Genomic DNA, 16,251 nt, shown 5'->3' with positions numbered 1-16,251 from the left:
TAAACAATGGGTCCAATATACTGTTCATAGGAACCGCAAGTACGGAATTTGGTAAAATCAACTTTAAAACTGGGTCCCATGGCACTATTCACACATTTAAAAATTATTTTGCTACAATATTTTTAGTTTTCAATTTTAAACAATAAGCACTCGGTATCCAAACAGACCCTGAATGTGTTTCTAGAATTATTCTAAAAAAGTGATGTCGGTTTAGGCCATTATAAAAAATGATATATTTTTATCATAACTTGTAACCTTAATAAATTATACTAATAAAAAAAAAATGTTATGATAATAGTTGTCCCTAGCTAGCCCTCAAAGAGTTTAAAGGAAATTTAAAAATGGTAATGGGGTAGTATTTTACAAGAAATAATTGATATTTCAAGCAAAGTTATTAAATGTTATGAAAATTTTCCATTCAATGTTTTTCAAAATGTTGAATAATATATGCCAATTTTGTAGAGGGGGGAATTTATACAGTATATACAATGAAATATACCAAAGGCAAGTGACTAAAATATGCATGGCTCGGGTGGTTTAAAAATGCTAAACTTTCTTTGTCGTAGGAGTTTCCTCTTTTTCTACAAGCTAACAAACAAAAATTTGGCAGGAACTGCTTCACAAAGTCATAGGTATGAAAATTCAATTTGAATTTATGTTGAATTATGTTACCTCCAGGTTATTACAATTTTTATATAGTCCACGAGTGACGAGAAGATAATAGAGTCGAGTCAGGTAATTAATGTCTATACAGTGAGTCAGAGTGAGATCTCTTTAATTAAGGCACACAAGGTTTCTAAACTAGTAGTAATTTCTAAGAATCATGCCCTTTGCATGGCTCAACCAGCTGCTCAGTACTGAGTGCCATGAAATCATGTGGAGTAATAGAAGCACCCAGATTGTTCAACGCAGCCATTTCACTGTTCTGTACCATTCAAGTGCATAGTGCAAATGTGCAATTCAGTGAAGAAGAGAAAACCTTGTGAGCACCTTTTGAGCTCACCCATTTTCATGTGACCTTTTTTCCATGCATATACGGCCTGTGATACACTTGAATACCTTTTCTTTGGTTCATTGACCTTCTTTAAATTCTATATAATATATATATCCATCTCTCAGTAACTAAGCCTCACCGTTCTCATTTTTCTCTCTTTTAATTTGGAAGCATAATAGAGAAACTCCAAGGCCATGAGGATTTCCATCTTCCTAGCTGTACTACTTCTCATTGTAGCCAACATGTTTGCCATCGGATGGGCTCGGTCATGTATGCTTCTTAGTATCTTGATAAACTATTTCTATTTAGTTAACATTTCAAATATATATATTAGGATATTTTTAGTACAAGAAATGTGGTAATTAAGTGTGTACTACGTGAAATAGTAGCTTATCATAGACCAATATATTTTAGAATCAAGCTGTTTATACTGAGCAAAAATAAATGACTATTTGCTATATATTATACAGTACTCTTCGTTCGTTATTGATGTATGACATTATGTCACACATGTATGCTCATCACAACAAAGTATTGTATAAGGTAGATTCTAATGTTATGCTTGAACCACCGAATAAGAAGAATATTCTTTTAAGGTAATTACTTTGACTTGTCCTTAATAATTTTTTTTTCTTCTCATTCTTCAATTCATTTGATAAAAACAATTATTAAAAAAATAACCTAAACCCACATGAGAACGTCATGTTCTATTACTCATTTGTTGTATATTATAATTATGTGCCGGTGATATATAATATATAGGGGTCATAATATTGGACACGGCCCATGAACACAGTACGATTTTTTGCAGCTTATTATTTAGTGTAAATGATTTAGTGTCAAAATCAGGTTGAAAGTAGACACACCTCAATACGATTAATAAATTGATCAATTTCGTGTTGACATACTTAACCCACAATCAACCCAAAATGACATGATTAATATAAATACATATCATTTTTCTTTCAAATGAATTTGAATACTAAACATAATTAAGTCATTGAGATAATTTTAAATGGTTATATTGATAAATTATTCATTAAAACTCAAAAAAAATCCCTAACCGTTTTACCCAAAGAAAATAAAAATAAAAAAACTCATTTTTTACTTAATTTTTCTTAAATTGTGTCTTGTTAACTCGCTTAATTAGTGGGTTGTGTTAAAGTTTGAGAAGGTTTGACATGATTATTAAATAGTTAAATTAGGATTGAACCTTGTATTTGAATACTCATATCTCAACATGACATCGCTAAAACAAATTACAACCCCTAACATATAATATTAGAGTAAAATTATAGACACAATTTTTTTCATAACTATTGATAAGTTGTTATTGATTTTTATATAAGTCAATCACTAACACTATTTAATTGTCTTTATGCCAAATAAAAAAAATATACTGATTTTTTTCACTGATTCCGAAATTATTGATAATATTATTTACTATTTTGTCGCACAATAGTACTCTTACAATAGTGGTTCTCATGATTGACAGATAATGGCCACGATCGCCATGAACAGGACCAAGCAACATTGGCAAGTACGGACAGCATAATGGTGCAATCACATTCGAACCTGGAAGGTCAAAAGCAACTCAGGAAAGCCCATCCAATGCAAGTTGCTGGATCAAGGTTACCCGATTGCACTCATGCCTGTGGCTCCTGTTCACCATGTCGATTGGTAATGGTGAGCTTTGCACTATGTGGCTCGCTAACTCAGGCAGAGACGTGCCCTATATCATATCGTTGTATGTGTAATGGCAAGTCATATCCTGTTCCATAAAAGCTAGGCCACTCTTTTTGCTAAGGTTTAGAACTTATTATTGTTACCTATGTACTTCAACCCTGACTTGTTTTTGTAATTTACACACTTTAGTATTACTACTGCCCTAGTTTCCTTTATTAAGCACGCAAAGAGTTTTTGCATTATTCGCAATATATTTGTTTTTAATAATCCTTAAACGACGTCTTTGTTGAATACATTAGTTTAATTGAAAAAAATTTCTCCCACTTGTGGATGAAACAATCGTTGTATACCTAGCCAGAAAAGCAAGTAGTTCATGAAACTGAACTCTTAAGAATCTAAATTAAACTATGGTAAGAAGAAACAAGCCTTGCCTGTACCTCCTACTTGGGAACTCTTGATTACTTTTATGTATAAGTATAATGTTTAAATGAGATAAAAGTTCTCTACGTTATTTTAGGTGCTGATCCTTAGATTTTTCTCTTAAAAATTAACTACATGGCAAAATTTTAAAATGAAAACTTAAAAAACAATAGTTAAGAGCACTCACAGCAATAGAGCTAAATAGTTATATAGCTATTTTAGCTCCACCAAAATACAAAAATAACTATACAACAGTGGAGCTATAGCTATTTTTTTTAACTTCATTGCTATAGTGCACATCTATAGATAGATGTGTGCACTGTAGCTGAGAGTTAAAAAATAAAATAATTTTTTATTCTCACTTCCTATTAAAATATTATTTATTTGTTTTTCCTTTTCCGTTCAGAATTCTCAATTCTCACCGCCACATCGCCGACCCATCTCGCCCTTACTTGGTTGCTTTTTTTTTTTTTTTTTTTTTTTGCTATGGGCTGTGGTGTGGTGGTGGTGGTTGTGGTTGTGTGGGTAGATCGACGTTGGTGGGTAGCTAGGTTTGTCGACATCAGTGGATATCTTATCTAATGAGTAATGGAGTAGATCGGCGTCGGTGGTTGTGGTTGTGGGTAAATCGGCGTCAGTGGGTGGTTGGGTTCATCTGTGGGTGGCTGGGTTGTGGGTGGGTTTGTGGGTAGATTGGTGTGTTTGTGGTGGTGGCTCGGGTGGGTTTCATGGTGGTGGGTGTGGGCTTGGTTGATTTTTTTTTTCTTTGTTGTGGGCTATGGTGGTGTTGGTGGTGGTGGTTGTGGTTGTGGTTGTGGTTGTGTGACTATGATGGTTATGTGTAATGAATATATTATTTTATTGTAGTGAGATAAATATTTATTGTAATAAATATATTATTTTATTATGATATTTATATTATTTTATTATATTAAAAGTTAAAATAAATTTACTGTTACAGCATAACTATTAAAATTCTCTTATATTAACACTACCGAGACGCAGTACGTGCCAGTCAAGACTGTAGGAATAAAGAAAGTTGGCATGCGGGTCCTATGATTTCAGTGTATATGACTTTGACAGATAAATTAAACAAACAAACAAACAGAAGAAGTTTCCATATAGTTTGTCGTTTGGTCTGAGTTTCTATATTGTATCATTTTCTGACCTTTCAAAAAGTAAACAATGGGCTGGACCAATCGTTTACTATTCTTGAAAGCAATAACTCCGTTCTTGCTTTGGGTCAAACAACGAACGAGCTTAACCTGCGTTAGGGCAAATTTTATATATATTGATTTTTTTTTCATTATAGAACAATTTGGTAGGTGAAATCATTTTCAAAAATAACAATTTCTTTTCCTATATTTGATTGTATTTCTAGTAATATTTCAAAAAATATTTTAAGGCATTTCACTTGCGTGGAAAAAAAAAAGGTTCCCAATTATTATATGGAAATGAAAGAACCATTTCTGTTCATAACGAACAAAAACAAAAAACCCACAATACTAACTTTTAACATAGTATATACTATATAATAAAACATAGTATATATAATATCACAACATCTAATATAGCGAACACAAATCCATAGCACCAACATCTAATTAACTGTTAATTTCACTAATATAACATAATGAACTCAGAAAATCCAACCAACACTAGATCAAACTAATTTAAATTGGCGGATAAAATTATTTTCTAATAAAAACTATTACCTCAATACTCTCAAGTCTCAATGCCACAAATTTTGAGCCAGGCTTAAACTATAACAAGCAAAGTACTATAGGATTTGCATATCTTTAGATGCGGGATTAATTTTCTAAAACTTTAAAAAAAAAATATAAAAAAATACAAAGAACCATACCTGGATGGTTCTCCAAAACTGGGATGGAATTTGAGGGTCATGGGGTTGGTTTTTGATCTCAATTTGGCCAGTTTGTTGTTGGAGAAGGATTTTTCTCTGGTGGAAGGAGTAGTGGCTTACTAATGGTGGCTGACATATGGGTGGGGTGTTGTGTTTTTCATGGGGAAATTGTTTTTACACTCTAAAACTATTATTTTGCTGAGCAAATCATTTTTCATTTCCTATTTGATTAATTTTGGCCATGAGTTCATTGTTGGAGAAGCATTTGTCTCCGGTGGAAGGGGTGGTGGCTTCCTAATCGAAGGTGACTGAGTCAAAAAAGTATGGTAGTGTAGAGGGAAGGAGTAACGAAGACTATAGTGGTGGTTGATAGGTGGGAAGGAAATTGGGTTTTTTGAGTGGAAATTGTTTTTCGCCCCAAAACTATTATTTTGCTGATCAAATCAATTTTTTTTTCTCCTAATTTTTTATCAACATTTTTCATGTTGGGTCAAACATCTGAAAACTGGAAAATGTAAAAGGGAAAAAGTTGTATGGCAAACCAAAAGCAGTCAATGGATTTTTATTTTACTCGGATGGAACAAAGAATGCTAGACAATGAGTACGTGTTGGCTCCATATGCAAATGAGAACGATGAATATATATTACATATATAACATAATATCCTAAGACTTTGAGAATGCTCCTATGAACACCACCTACCCTCCCGTGAATGTCATATAGTTTAAGGGTGGGTAAAATTGTTATGATAGGTTTAGGGCTAAATCCTTGAAGAGTGTTGGACCCTTTCTTCAACTTTTTTTTTTTTTTTTTAATTGATAAGTTATACACCTACCCTATAGGTCTTGAACTCATAACCTAACCTAACCTCCCCCCCCCCCCAAAAAAAAGAACTTATAAGGGAGAGTTGATCTAGACCCCCATTAACCACTTTCTTCAACCTCCAATGTATCCTAAAATTAGAATTATAAGAACATGATTGTTTTACCATCTAGACTCTTTTGTTTGAGTTTACATTACATGTACAGTAATAAAACCTAAAATTTTATACGAGAAAACACATATACATACTAAAGATAATTAATATTTTTAAAAGGAAAACTAACCATTTAAGTAGAAGGTAAAAATTTGAAATTTGAAAATTTTCAAAGTCATTTTTCAATCGTCAAGGGAAGGTTAATATAAATAATTTGCATTTTAGGATAGGTGAGTGTCTTATTTCAAACTAAAAGATAGGTAAGTGTGATAATATAAAACTTTAAGGGAGGTCATTAACTTACTTTATTTTTAACCATTAAATCTCGAGTGTATCTCCTACACTATCTTCATTAATTATTACACTCCATTCAATTCAAAGTGCTTTTGAGTAACACGTTTAGGTTAATAGGTTACATGTCATGAAATGCAACATTAATTAGGATTTATTGCAAAATATCAACCAATCAGTTATTGGAGATGAACAAAAGCAAATCTGCAACAAGATAGCCACATCCATCACATTCAAAGTGATGATCATCTATTACATTAATCTCCTTGGACATAATGTTGCTAATGGGATACTTTGCCATATCTGTGTCGCTATGGTTGTCTCAGTCAAGCTCCGTGGTAGGGCAAAAGGTATTGCAAGGATCACGATGTGGGTACAAAAATAGTTAAAAAAAGCTCAATTGTCTTACACGTAAAGGCAAAAGTAGTTAGGCTTTTCTCCAAAATCATATTATTGAATTTGTACTGTCTCTCTCTTCATGTCCTTGCTATATAGTCCACCAGATCACGCCTAACATAATATTCATAAAAAATTATTACTATTAGAAATAAAGTTGCTGTATAATGAAAACGAACTCCCATTTCTATCAGTTCAATTGTCGTTATTCTACATCACCTGGTGCGAGGAAACTTTATACTGTGACCAGAATTTTGTATTCAAACAGTCAAAGAAACCCCTCAGGTTGGTAGTAAGCTATACAGAAAACTGGTATTGAATACTAATATAGACGTTAAGGTTACCAGGTACTTTCTTTTTTTTTTTTTTTTTTGAGATAGAAAATTAAAAGAAAAGGGTGTTCAGACTAAGGAAATTACTTTGAATTTCTTGCGTTAAATTCAAAAGTTGAAGCACTGAATCGAGTTCAGGCATGTGATGTTTTTATGTCTCCACGATGTAATATATCCGACTCGACATTAAGGTTGAAAAAAACTGGAATTTTTGATTCGAATGTGGACCCTGTAGCTGCGGTGGCACTTTGTGTGTGAGAGAGAGTCAATAAACGTGTTTGAAGGGACATGTTGATTTTCATCGATCTCCTTCTTCTATCAAATTTAAAACACGGTTGTATGTTGATTTTCAATACCTTTCCATAAAAATTCTTTCTTTCAAAATCAATTCAAGAGTTAAAGAGTTCAATTAAGGTTGAAGGTTTCAATTTACTAATACCAAACAACAAAGAGTAAAAAAATACCATGAAAAGTAAAATTTGAACCTCTTTATATATAAGGCAATGCAAGCCAGCAAACCATAAATACAATTCTCACAAAACAACACAACGTCTACATTCCAATTTAGGAAAGAAACCCATAATACCCAAATACAACACCTATACCATACAAGGCATAATGCAAATGTTTAGAGAAATCATGCATCGTTCACCAGCCTTGAAATTCCAAAGCCGATTATTCTCCAACAGAAGCAAAACCCAGTTGGCCAAACGTGTGATTAAACCCACATGTGATGTTTTCCTTAACCATAGAGGGATTGACACAAAGCGAACAATAGCCACTTTGCTCTATGATTATCTTTCTAGGTTTAACCTACGTCCTTTCTTGGACAACAAAACTATGAAGCCAGGAGACAAATTATTTGAAAAGATTGATAGTGCAATACATGGCTGCAAGGTAGGCGTAGCAATGTTTTCGCCTAATTACTGTCAGTCGTATTTTTGTCTTCATGAACTGGCTCTAATCATGGAGACCAAGAAGAAGGTCATACCTATATTTTGTGACATTAAGCCTTCTCAACTACGTGTTCCAAGAAATGTAGTATCTGACAAGAAGGAACTTCGGAGGTTTAACTGGGCTCTTGATGAGGCTAAGAACACCGTGGGGCTTACCTTTGACTCCAACAAGGGGTAAGATCAATCTACCTTATTATTATTATTATTAGTTTGTTTCAGCACAATTGGTGCTGCAATAGTATGCCCATTTTCATTTTTACCTAGTAAATTTTATGAACTTTATTAGATTGTTTACATAAAGAGTAGTACTAATTAACAAGAATAAGTGATTGATATGAGATTTTCACTATTGGCTTAGACTTTTTAGTGTAAGTAGTATTCTAATATGTTGCATTTTAAGCACTCACAAAGTGATTTTTTCCAACGTGTTAATATACTACTCTAATAAATTACCGATAAACCTATAATACCAAGAAGTAATATTAATATTAGAGCCAGTGATTTCATTGGTGTGGGGTTTCCGTCCAAGAGAAAGACTAGTTGTGCAAGCTAATCCTTTTTTAAAATGGTGTCCTAACATGTTGTATCAATCTTTACCAATTAAGAGACTCCAGGGCACTAGTTTTAATATCTATATTCAAAAGTAGCAAGTACTTTTCATACATTTGAATGATTAATCTTAGATAGTTCGAGGCTCCTAATAATTCATCTTTGTCTATGTTAAGTAAGGTTAATGATACAATCATGACCTCAAGAAAAAGAATCTACTAAAGGAATTATCACTCATCAATGAACTGGAACAAAGCCCTCAACTCTTTGTCCTAGTATTAGCCAATAACTAGTTGATCCTTAACTCCTTGACCCACTGCACACTCCTCATTAATCCTTTTAGCAGCATCCTAAGATAGTGTTCTATTATAGCATGATGCCTTTAGACTTTTACCAACTTCTTTGGATGGCATTCCCAAATATTCTTTTCGTTACATACTTTAACTACAATTGTTCTAAAAAGAAGTTATCCTTTGAAACCGATCATTTGATGTAGTACAATTTAACTACGTAGTTGTAGTCCAAATGAAACTGCACCAGAGAATACTTAGATGTACAAGTTTAAATTTTTTTAAAGGACTTTGAACCCATGGATTATATTATTTGTGAGGATAAAATTTAGATAAAATTTCTTAAGTGTTATACCTAATGTACCTTAATTAAATTCAAACATGTAGTTGCATCAATCAATGAACTATATGGTTGAATTTAATTGTCTTTCAGTAAAAATAACACTGTTTGTAATTCATTAGTTAATGCAACTATATGATTAAATTTAATTGGAAAATTTAAGATACAATATTTAAAAAACTACACCTGAGTTTTGTTCCATTTGTGAGCATAAAATTTTTCCAATATATAGTTCTGCCGATCTTTCGATTCTCCAGTTTAGGAAAAATTGGAATTAATCCGTTATTAATTTTTCTATTGTGCTTGTAGGAACTTGTCAGAAGTTGTAACAAGTGCTTCAGAAATTGTGATCAAGAGCTTGATAGAGCTTGAGAATGAAGAGCGTTTGATGTATAAAAATTTCAGCTCTCCTAATAAAACACCAGTACCATTGATGCCAACCAAATCAATATTGAAGGAATATTGAAATGATACACTGATCGATAACTGGTCCTTCATTAACTTTTTTAGTTCTGCATCATTTCTGTTGATCTAATGTCCATTTTTTAGCTTTTGCTAATTGCTTCATTTGTTTGTTTGTAAAAGGGAACCACATGTTAGATACTAACACAAAGTACTGCAAATTCTTTCCAATGTTGGTGTAAAAAATAAAGGAATATGTGTCCAATAAGAATATGTAAGCAGACATCCATATTTGTTCATTATTTTGTTTACGAAAAAATTCATAGTTGTTATAATTATCTGTGTTGCTTGATCAAAAGAAATGCAATCAGCACCATCTTGCTCTTCATGTGCTTGTTCTCTCTCTCTCTCTCTCTCTCTCTCTCTCTCATGTAATTGTATATATAAACAATGTTTATCGGGCTTCTTATTAATTTTGAATTGACAAACGAATGTCGCTACTATGGGAATATATTGATGAGAGGCATTAAGTATACCGGTTTCCAAATACAATATTTATATGGATCCAAAACTCGATAAATAACTATAGTTAAAACAAAAAAAAAAAAAAAAAAACTATAGTTGGCTACACAATGGGTTGATTGCCTCTCCAAGTGTAGGGAATTTAACTAAAATCCCAACCTGTGAGAAACAAAAAAAATAGAGGAAATGCACGCCAAAGAAAAACATTCATATACACAAGACAATATTTATGTGGTTTGGTAATTTGCCTACATCCACGGAGTTACAGGAATTCCACTATTATCAGGAAAAAAGAGATACAAGGTGTTGCTACAGTTTTTCCTCTCATACTAAAAACACGACCATGCCAAAACCCTAATAACCAAATTGCATTTTCTACACAAAACAGGCCCAAAAATTTTTGCCGAGGACGTTGCCCTCAGACCCCCAGGAGGCTTGTCAATAAGCGCTCCGACTTGGGCAAACCTCCTCTCCATGGACTAATCCTCAGTAAATTTCTTATTAAAAACCATAATTATTTGGGTCGGGTCGGGCCGTCAACCGGATCAAACATAACTAGGCTCCACCAAGCCCAAACCCTCGCCCTTAGATGAAATAAAAACCCCAAATTCCTCTCTTTAACCTTTTTTTTAGCCTAAGAAGAAACTGACTGAGATGATGCTACCTTCTTATGTAGTCAAAGTAGTAAGTCTCTGTGATTTACTTGGAGAAAGAATATTCTAATGGTGTAGTATCTTATTCTTTCTTCGCAGGATTTTTCTTTTACAACCTTATCTCTTCATATTTATTTATGCTATATTGAGGGGTGATGTTTAACTCATAAATAAAATTAATGTACAAATGAATTTAACCATTTTTAAAAGGGTGTTCATGTACTAAAATAAAAAGTACAATCTATATATATGACTTTTATAGATTGACAATATAAATTTTTATTTACCTTAAAATAGTCATGCACTAGTTCTGTTTACACACACTTTCTAAGTATTTACACAATGTCAGGCATGTTCAAAGTCAAGAGAAAGATATTTATATTAACGATAACACATCTCAAGACTTTTAACACTAAAAAACAAACAAAATACACAGGTCAGAAAATCTTCTTGTCAATTATTTTTCAATGTTTTTAGATCTTAGAGAAATCAAAAATTGAAAAGAAAATACACCAAAAAGAATTCAAGCGATGTTGTCCTTCAAAAGATTGGAAGTATTATAGCAAGGACGACGTAAATGAACACTCATTTCAAAGAATTTTTCCTCATCCACACAACATGAATCTTCAACTTTGATGGTGTAGTATCTTATTCTTTTTTCGCATGATTTTTCTTTTGCAACCTTATCTCTTCATATTTATTTATGCTATATTGAGGGGCGATTTTCACACTATGAAAATTGGCAACTGTCTCTAAGATGCATACAACATAGTAGCTTCACACTAAATTCAAGGTAGTCATTTCTACTATTTTTTCCAATAGAAGTTATATGAAAAAGACAATATATCATTAAAATTCATAGCAATGCTTGAATTAAAAATGTAAGGTTTTTCATGAATGTTTAACTCATAAAATTAATGTACAAATGAGTTTAACCATTTTTAAACGGGTGTTCATGTACTAAAATAGAAAGTACAATCTATATATGACTTTTATAGATTGACAATATAAATTTTCATTTACCTTAAAATAATCATGCACTAGTTCTGCTTACACACACTTTTTAAGTATTTACACAATATCAGGCATGTTCTAAGTCAAGAGAAAGATATTTATATTAACAATAACACATCTCAAGACTTTCAATACTAAAAAACAAACAAAATACACAGGTCAGAAAATCTTCTTGTCAATTATTTTTCCATGTTTTTAGATATTTGAGAAATCAAAAATTGAAAAGAAAATACACCAAAAAAAAAAAAAAAAATTCAAGCGATGTTGTCCTTCAAAAGATTGGAAGTATTATAGCAAGGACAACTTAAATGAACACTCATTTCAAAGAATCTTTCCTCATCCACGCAACATGAATCTTCAACTTTGTAGGTGAAAATTCAAGAATGTTTATGAAAGGAATTGAGTATGTGCACATGATATGATGAATATGCATGCTTGCTTCCATGTGATGATGTATGTATGCTTGCTGTCTTGACATGGGTGAGATAATATGATGTGATGTATACCATGTGATTAATATGTATGGATGCTATGAGATGCGTTGATGTTAAGGAGATAACATGTTGCGTGCAATAGAAATGGAGTGAGTGTGTGTATACATGTTAGAATAGCTCATTAAAGGATTCATTAATAGAATTAAAATATGAAATATAATGAGTGGAGACCGGTCCAAAAGCCTGAAGGGGTTGGGTGTCTAACACCTTCTTATCTTGGTCACTTAACTTTGGGCCTTGAATTTGGATATACAAGGCCCTTAGCAAGGGGCTCGGTTGGTTCCTAGATCTAAAGTAGGTGGTAACTCCCAAACTGTCCTCCTTTGGTTCACTGGGCTAACACATATTACCTAGAGCAAGTGCATAGAGCCTACGACCAAGTGATGCACTCATAGTTGGCTTTATATATAGGAAAATAATAGGTTAATACATCAGGCTAACAAAGTTAGTTCCTCATTTATCACAATCTTGGTTAAGCGAGTGTTGAGAAAGGGTCAAGTAAACTTGCTATTTAAGTTTCTATTCAGCAAGAGTTGCACAAACTTTCTATTTTGATGAGTTAGCTTGAGAAACTATTTTCACTTGAGCAATCCTTCTAAAACTTGATTCATTCTAAGCTACTTCTTGACTTGACTTAATACATAACCACATTATTTTAAGGAAAATGTTAGGCTCCAACTACCAATAGAAAGATAACATGTGTCATATTTTGTACAATGCACATGACTCACTTTGTTAGTTGGGCTAAGTGAGTCATGTGTATTGTATAAGACAATTATAAATGTCATCTTCTTATTGGTGGTTAGAGACCAAGACTCCAAATATGTTTGGAGCCAAACTTTATCCTTATTTTAATACAAATCTCACTTGTTTTGTTATATATGGGAATTAGCCAAGATATATAACCTAAAATGTAACAAATTTATATAAAGCATAAATGCAAAGCGTCATATTTACACCTTGCAATTGTGTATTTATCGCATTAGACCTTTTAAATTCATAAGTATATATTCTCATAGCTAATATAATTCTAATATATCCATGTTAACTCATATTTACATTCTCTAGTTATATTTAGCCATATAAACCCCTTTTAAATTAAGAGAAATAATTTCATGGTAAAAATTATTCAAATATAATGTAATTGGCAGGTGTGAATATGAGGTGTTGGGAATTTAAGTGTTGACATATTTCATGTCAAATTTCTATTTATTTTCATGCAAATAAACTTGGTGTAAATGCACTTTTGGTCTTTACATTTTGGGCCAATTCTTGATTTGGTCCCTAAATTGATTTTACTTCTAGGTCAGTCCCTCTAGGTCAGTCCCTGATTTTAGAAAATCATTTTTATTTTGGTCCCTACCGTCAACCCAGTAACAGAAAAATCTGAGATGACAGATGGAATGCACTGTGTGCACAATAAATGCTGATGTGGCTAATAAAATAATAATAATAAAATTATTTGGCTTTTAAAAAATAACACATCAGCATTTTAATAAAAAAAAATAAAAAACAAAACCTTAAATCTCATTATATTAAATAATTAAATTTGCATTTTTTTTTATTGCTTTTCATTATTTTTTGGAAGAATATAAGAACATGTTCTTCCCTAACATATCTAACACAATCAACACCGAATTCTACAGGAAATCAAACCCATAAACTCAGTAAACAAACTAATCTCCAACAAATCCAAACCTAGAGATTTTATTTCTTGGGAAACAAACACAAAAAAAAAAAAAAAAAAAAAATCCCCAAAAAATTCAACAAATACCCATGCCCGAATCTCCATAGCTTTCTTGTTCTCCATAGCTTTTCATTATTTTTTTGGAAGAACATAAGAACATGTTCTTTCCCAACATATCTAATCGGCCAACCCATTTGGACAATCAAACTCAACAAATTCTAACACAATCAACACCGAATTCTATAGCAAATCAAACCCATAAACTTAGTAAACCAACTAATCTCCAACAAACCCAAACCTAGAAATTTTCTTTAGAAACAAACACAAAAAAAAAAAAAAAACCCAAAAAATTCAACAAAGACCCATGTCCAAATCTCCATAGCTTTCTTTTTCTTCTTCCCTAAGACCCATGGTTGAAAACCCATCTTCCCTACTGACCCATGGTTGAAGAGTGAAGACCCATGGCCACCCCACCAATCTGAGCCTAGATTGAACCCACAACCACCGACCTCGACCTCAACAATCACCACCACCAATCTAAGAGAGGGAGAGCTTTAGAGATTTTTGTTTGGGTAAGCAAAACACCAGTCTATTTAGCTTTAGAGCTTTAGAGATTTTGATCTGAGGTCTAGTCCATTGACTACCACTCTGTCCGCCGCTACTCCTTCATGTCCTCATTGTGGGATGACTCCACCACCACCACCAGTAAGAGAGGAAAAGAGAGAGGGTGAGTTAGAGAGAGAGATCTGAACTTGCTTTTGAAGAAAGAGGGAGCTTCAGAGAGTCAAATTGAAAAATAAAATAAAAATACTGAGAAGAGCTTGAGAGAGAGAGCTTGAGATCTAAACATCCTTTATTTTCATTTTTTTTAATTAAACTAAAATTGAAAAAATAAAAATTATTTTTATTTTTAATTTAAAAAATATTGACGTGGCTATTTTTAATTTAGAAAATGCTGATGTGACATTTAAAAATGTCAAATAAAATATTTTATTATTATTTTATTAACCACGTCAGCATTTATTGTGCACACAGTGCATTCCGTCTGCCACCTTAGATTTTTCTGTTATTAGGTTGACGACAAGAATCAAAATAAAAACAATTTTTTTAAAATCGGGGACTAACCTTGGAGCGAAATCAATTTAGGGACCAAATCAAGAATCGGCCCAAAATGTAGAGACTAAAAGTGCATTTATGCCAATAAACTTTCATGTATTTGTACATTTTGGGTATGATTATATTTAAGATGAGTGTCCAAGTGTTGTAAATGAAGCCGTTGACTAAAGAATTAGTTGAAAGAGATTAGGATGTTTGGTGACATGTCAAGCGAGTTACCAGTTTTGAGAATCCGTTAGGCAAAGTGTGTGTTGCTTAACCCTCGCTTGTCATCTCAGGGGATTTACATATCTTGGAGAATTTGTAAATGTGATGTATTGGAACTGTTCTTACTAGTAAATTGGTTGGTGTTATATGCCTTGAAGAGTATTTTTGCACTGTATGGGTTTGTAGGGGCATTTTCGTGCCTTTGGGCTAAGGCTTTCTACAGAGGGTAAGGGAGTTGGGCTTGACTCTCTCCACAAGATTCCCCTAGAACCAATCTGTGCACAATAGGGATAGCAATTTAAATCTGACCGGTGGATACCCGGTTAGGCCCGACCCTAATGGGTTGGATTTTACCGGCCCAATAGAGAATAGGGTCAGGTATGGGTTTTTAAAAAAAACCCGAAGCGGGTCCGGGTCGGGTTCGGATTTTATCAAAAAAACCCGAAACCTGGTTATATATATAGTTACTAAAATACCCTTATATATATATATATACACATAGTTATAAACCCTAACATTTCCTATTCCTCATTTCATTTTAGTATTCAACTCACACCCCCGCCTCTCTTCTCTTCAGCTCACACCTCCGCCTCTCATTTCTTCAGCTCACAATCTCACTCACTCCTAATCTTACTGCCGGCCTAACTACCCTACCTCTCACCGCCGTCCTCACTCTCACCCCTGTCCCAAGCTGTCTTAGCTCTCTCACTCACTGTCTCACACGGTCGCTTCTCCCTCTTCATCTCTCAACTCTCTCACTCACATGGCCACAAGCCCACAAGCAGTCAAGCATAGGCACAGCTTCATTTCGTCCTCACCGTCGCTGATCTCACTCCACCTCGTTCTCCATATATATATACTTTTTTTTTTTCTAGGTTCAATTCGTCTCAAATTCTCAATCATGTGAGTTTGTGTTTGTGTTTGTGATTTTGAAAGGGAAAATCATAGATCTGACATTTGTGTTTGTGATTTATGTGTTTATGTTTGTTATCGTGTTTGGATTTGTGTCTGTGTTTGTGATTTTGGGCCGAAAAATCATAAATCAAAATTTGTGTTTCTGAT

The 16,251-nt window shown here is 33.1% G+C and overlaps 2 protein-coding genes across 2 annotated transcripts; both read left to right on the top strand.

Annotated features, from left to right (window-relative positions):
- The first annotated feature begins 1,156 nt into the window (after window positions 1–1,156).
- On the top strand, window positions 1,157–2,876 carry LOC115954957 (protein EPIDERMAL PATTERNING FACTOR 1-like). Its single transcript, XM_031072971.1, has 2 exons — window positions 1,157–1,264; window positions 2,490–2,876. The coding sequence occupies exons 1-2, from the start codon at window positions 1,189–1,191 to the stop codon at window positions 2,774–2,776; spliced, it is 363 nt and encodes a 120-aa protein (XP_030928831.1). The 5' UTR covers window positions 1,157–1,188; the 3' UTR covers window positions 2,777–2,876.
- A 4,722-nt stretch (window positions 2,877–7,598) lies between these two features.
- Window positions 7,599–9,560, top strand: LOC115956556 (TMV resistance protein N-like). The gene is made up of 2 exons (XM_031074894.1): window positions 7,599–8,089; window positions 9,404–9,560. Exons 1-2 carry the CDS (start codon window positions 7,599–7,601, stop codon window positions 9,558–9,560), a joined length of 648 nt encoding a protein of 215 aa, XP_030930754.1.
- The last annotated feature ends 6,691 nt before the right edge of the window (window positions 9,561–16,251 follow it).

Source organism: Quercus lobata, chromosome 8 (assembly GCF_001633185.2).
Source record: "Quercus lobata isolate SW786 chromosome 8, ValleyOak3.0 Primary Assembly, whole genome shotgun sequence".
NCBI lineage: Eukaryota > Viridiplantae > Streptophyta > Magnoliopsida > Fagales > Fagaceae > Quercus > Quercus lobata.
Note: the sequence above shows the minus strand (reverse complement) of the source record. Positions and strands in the feature narration are given on the sequence as shown.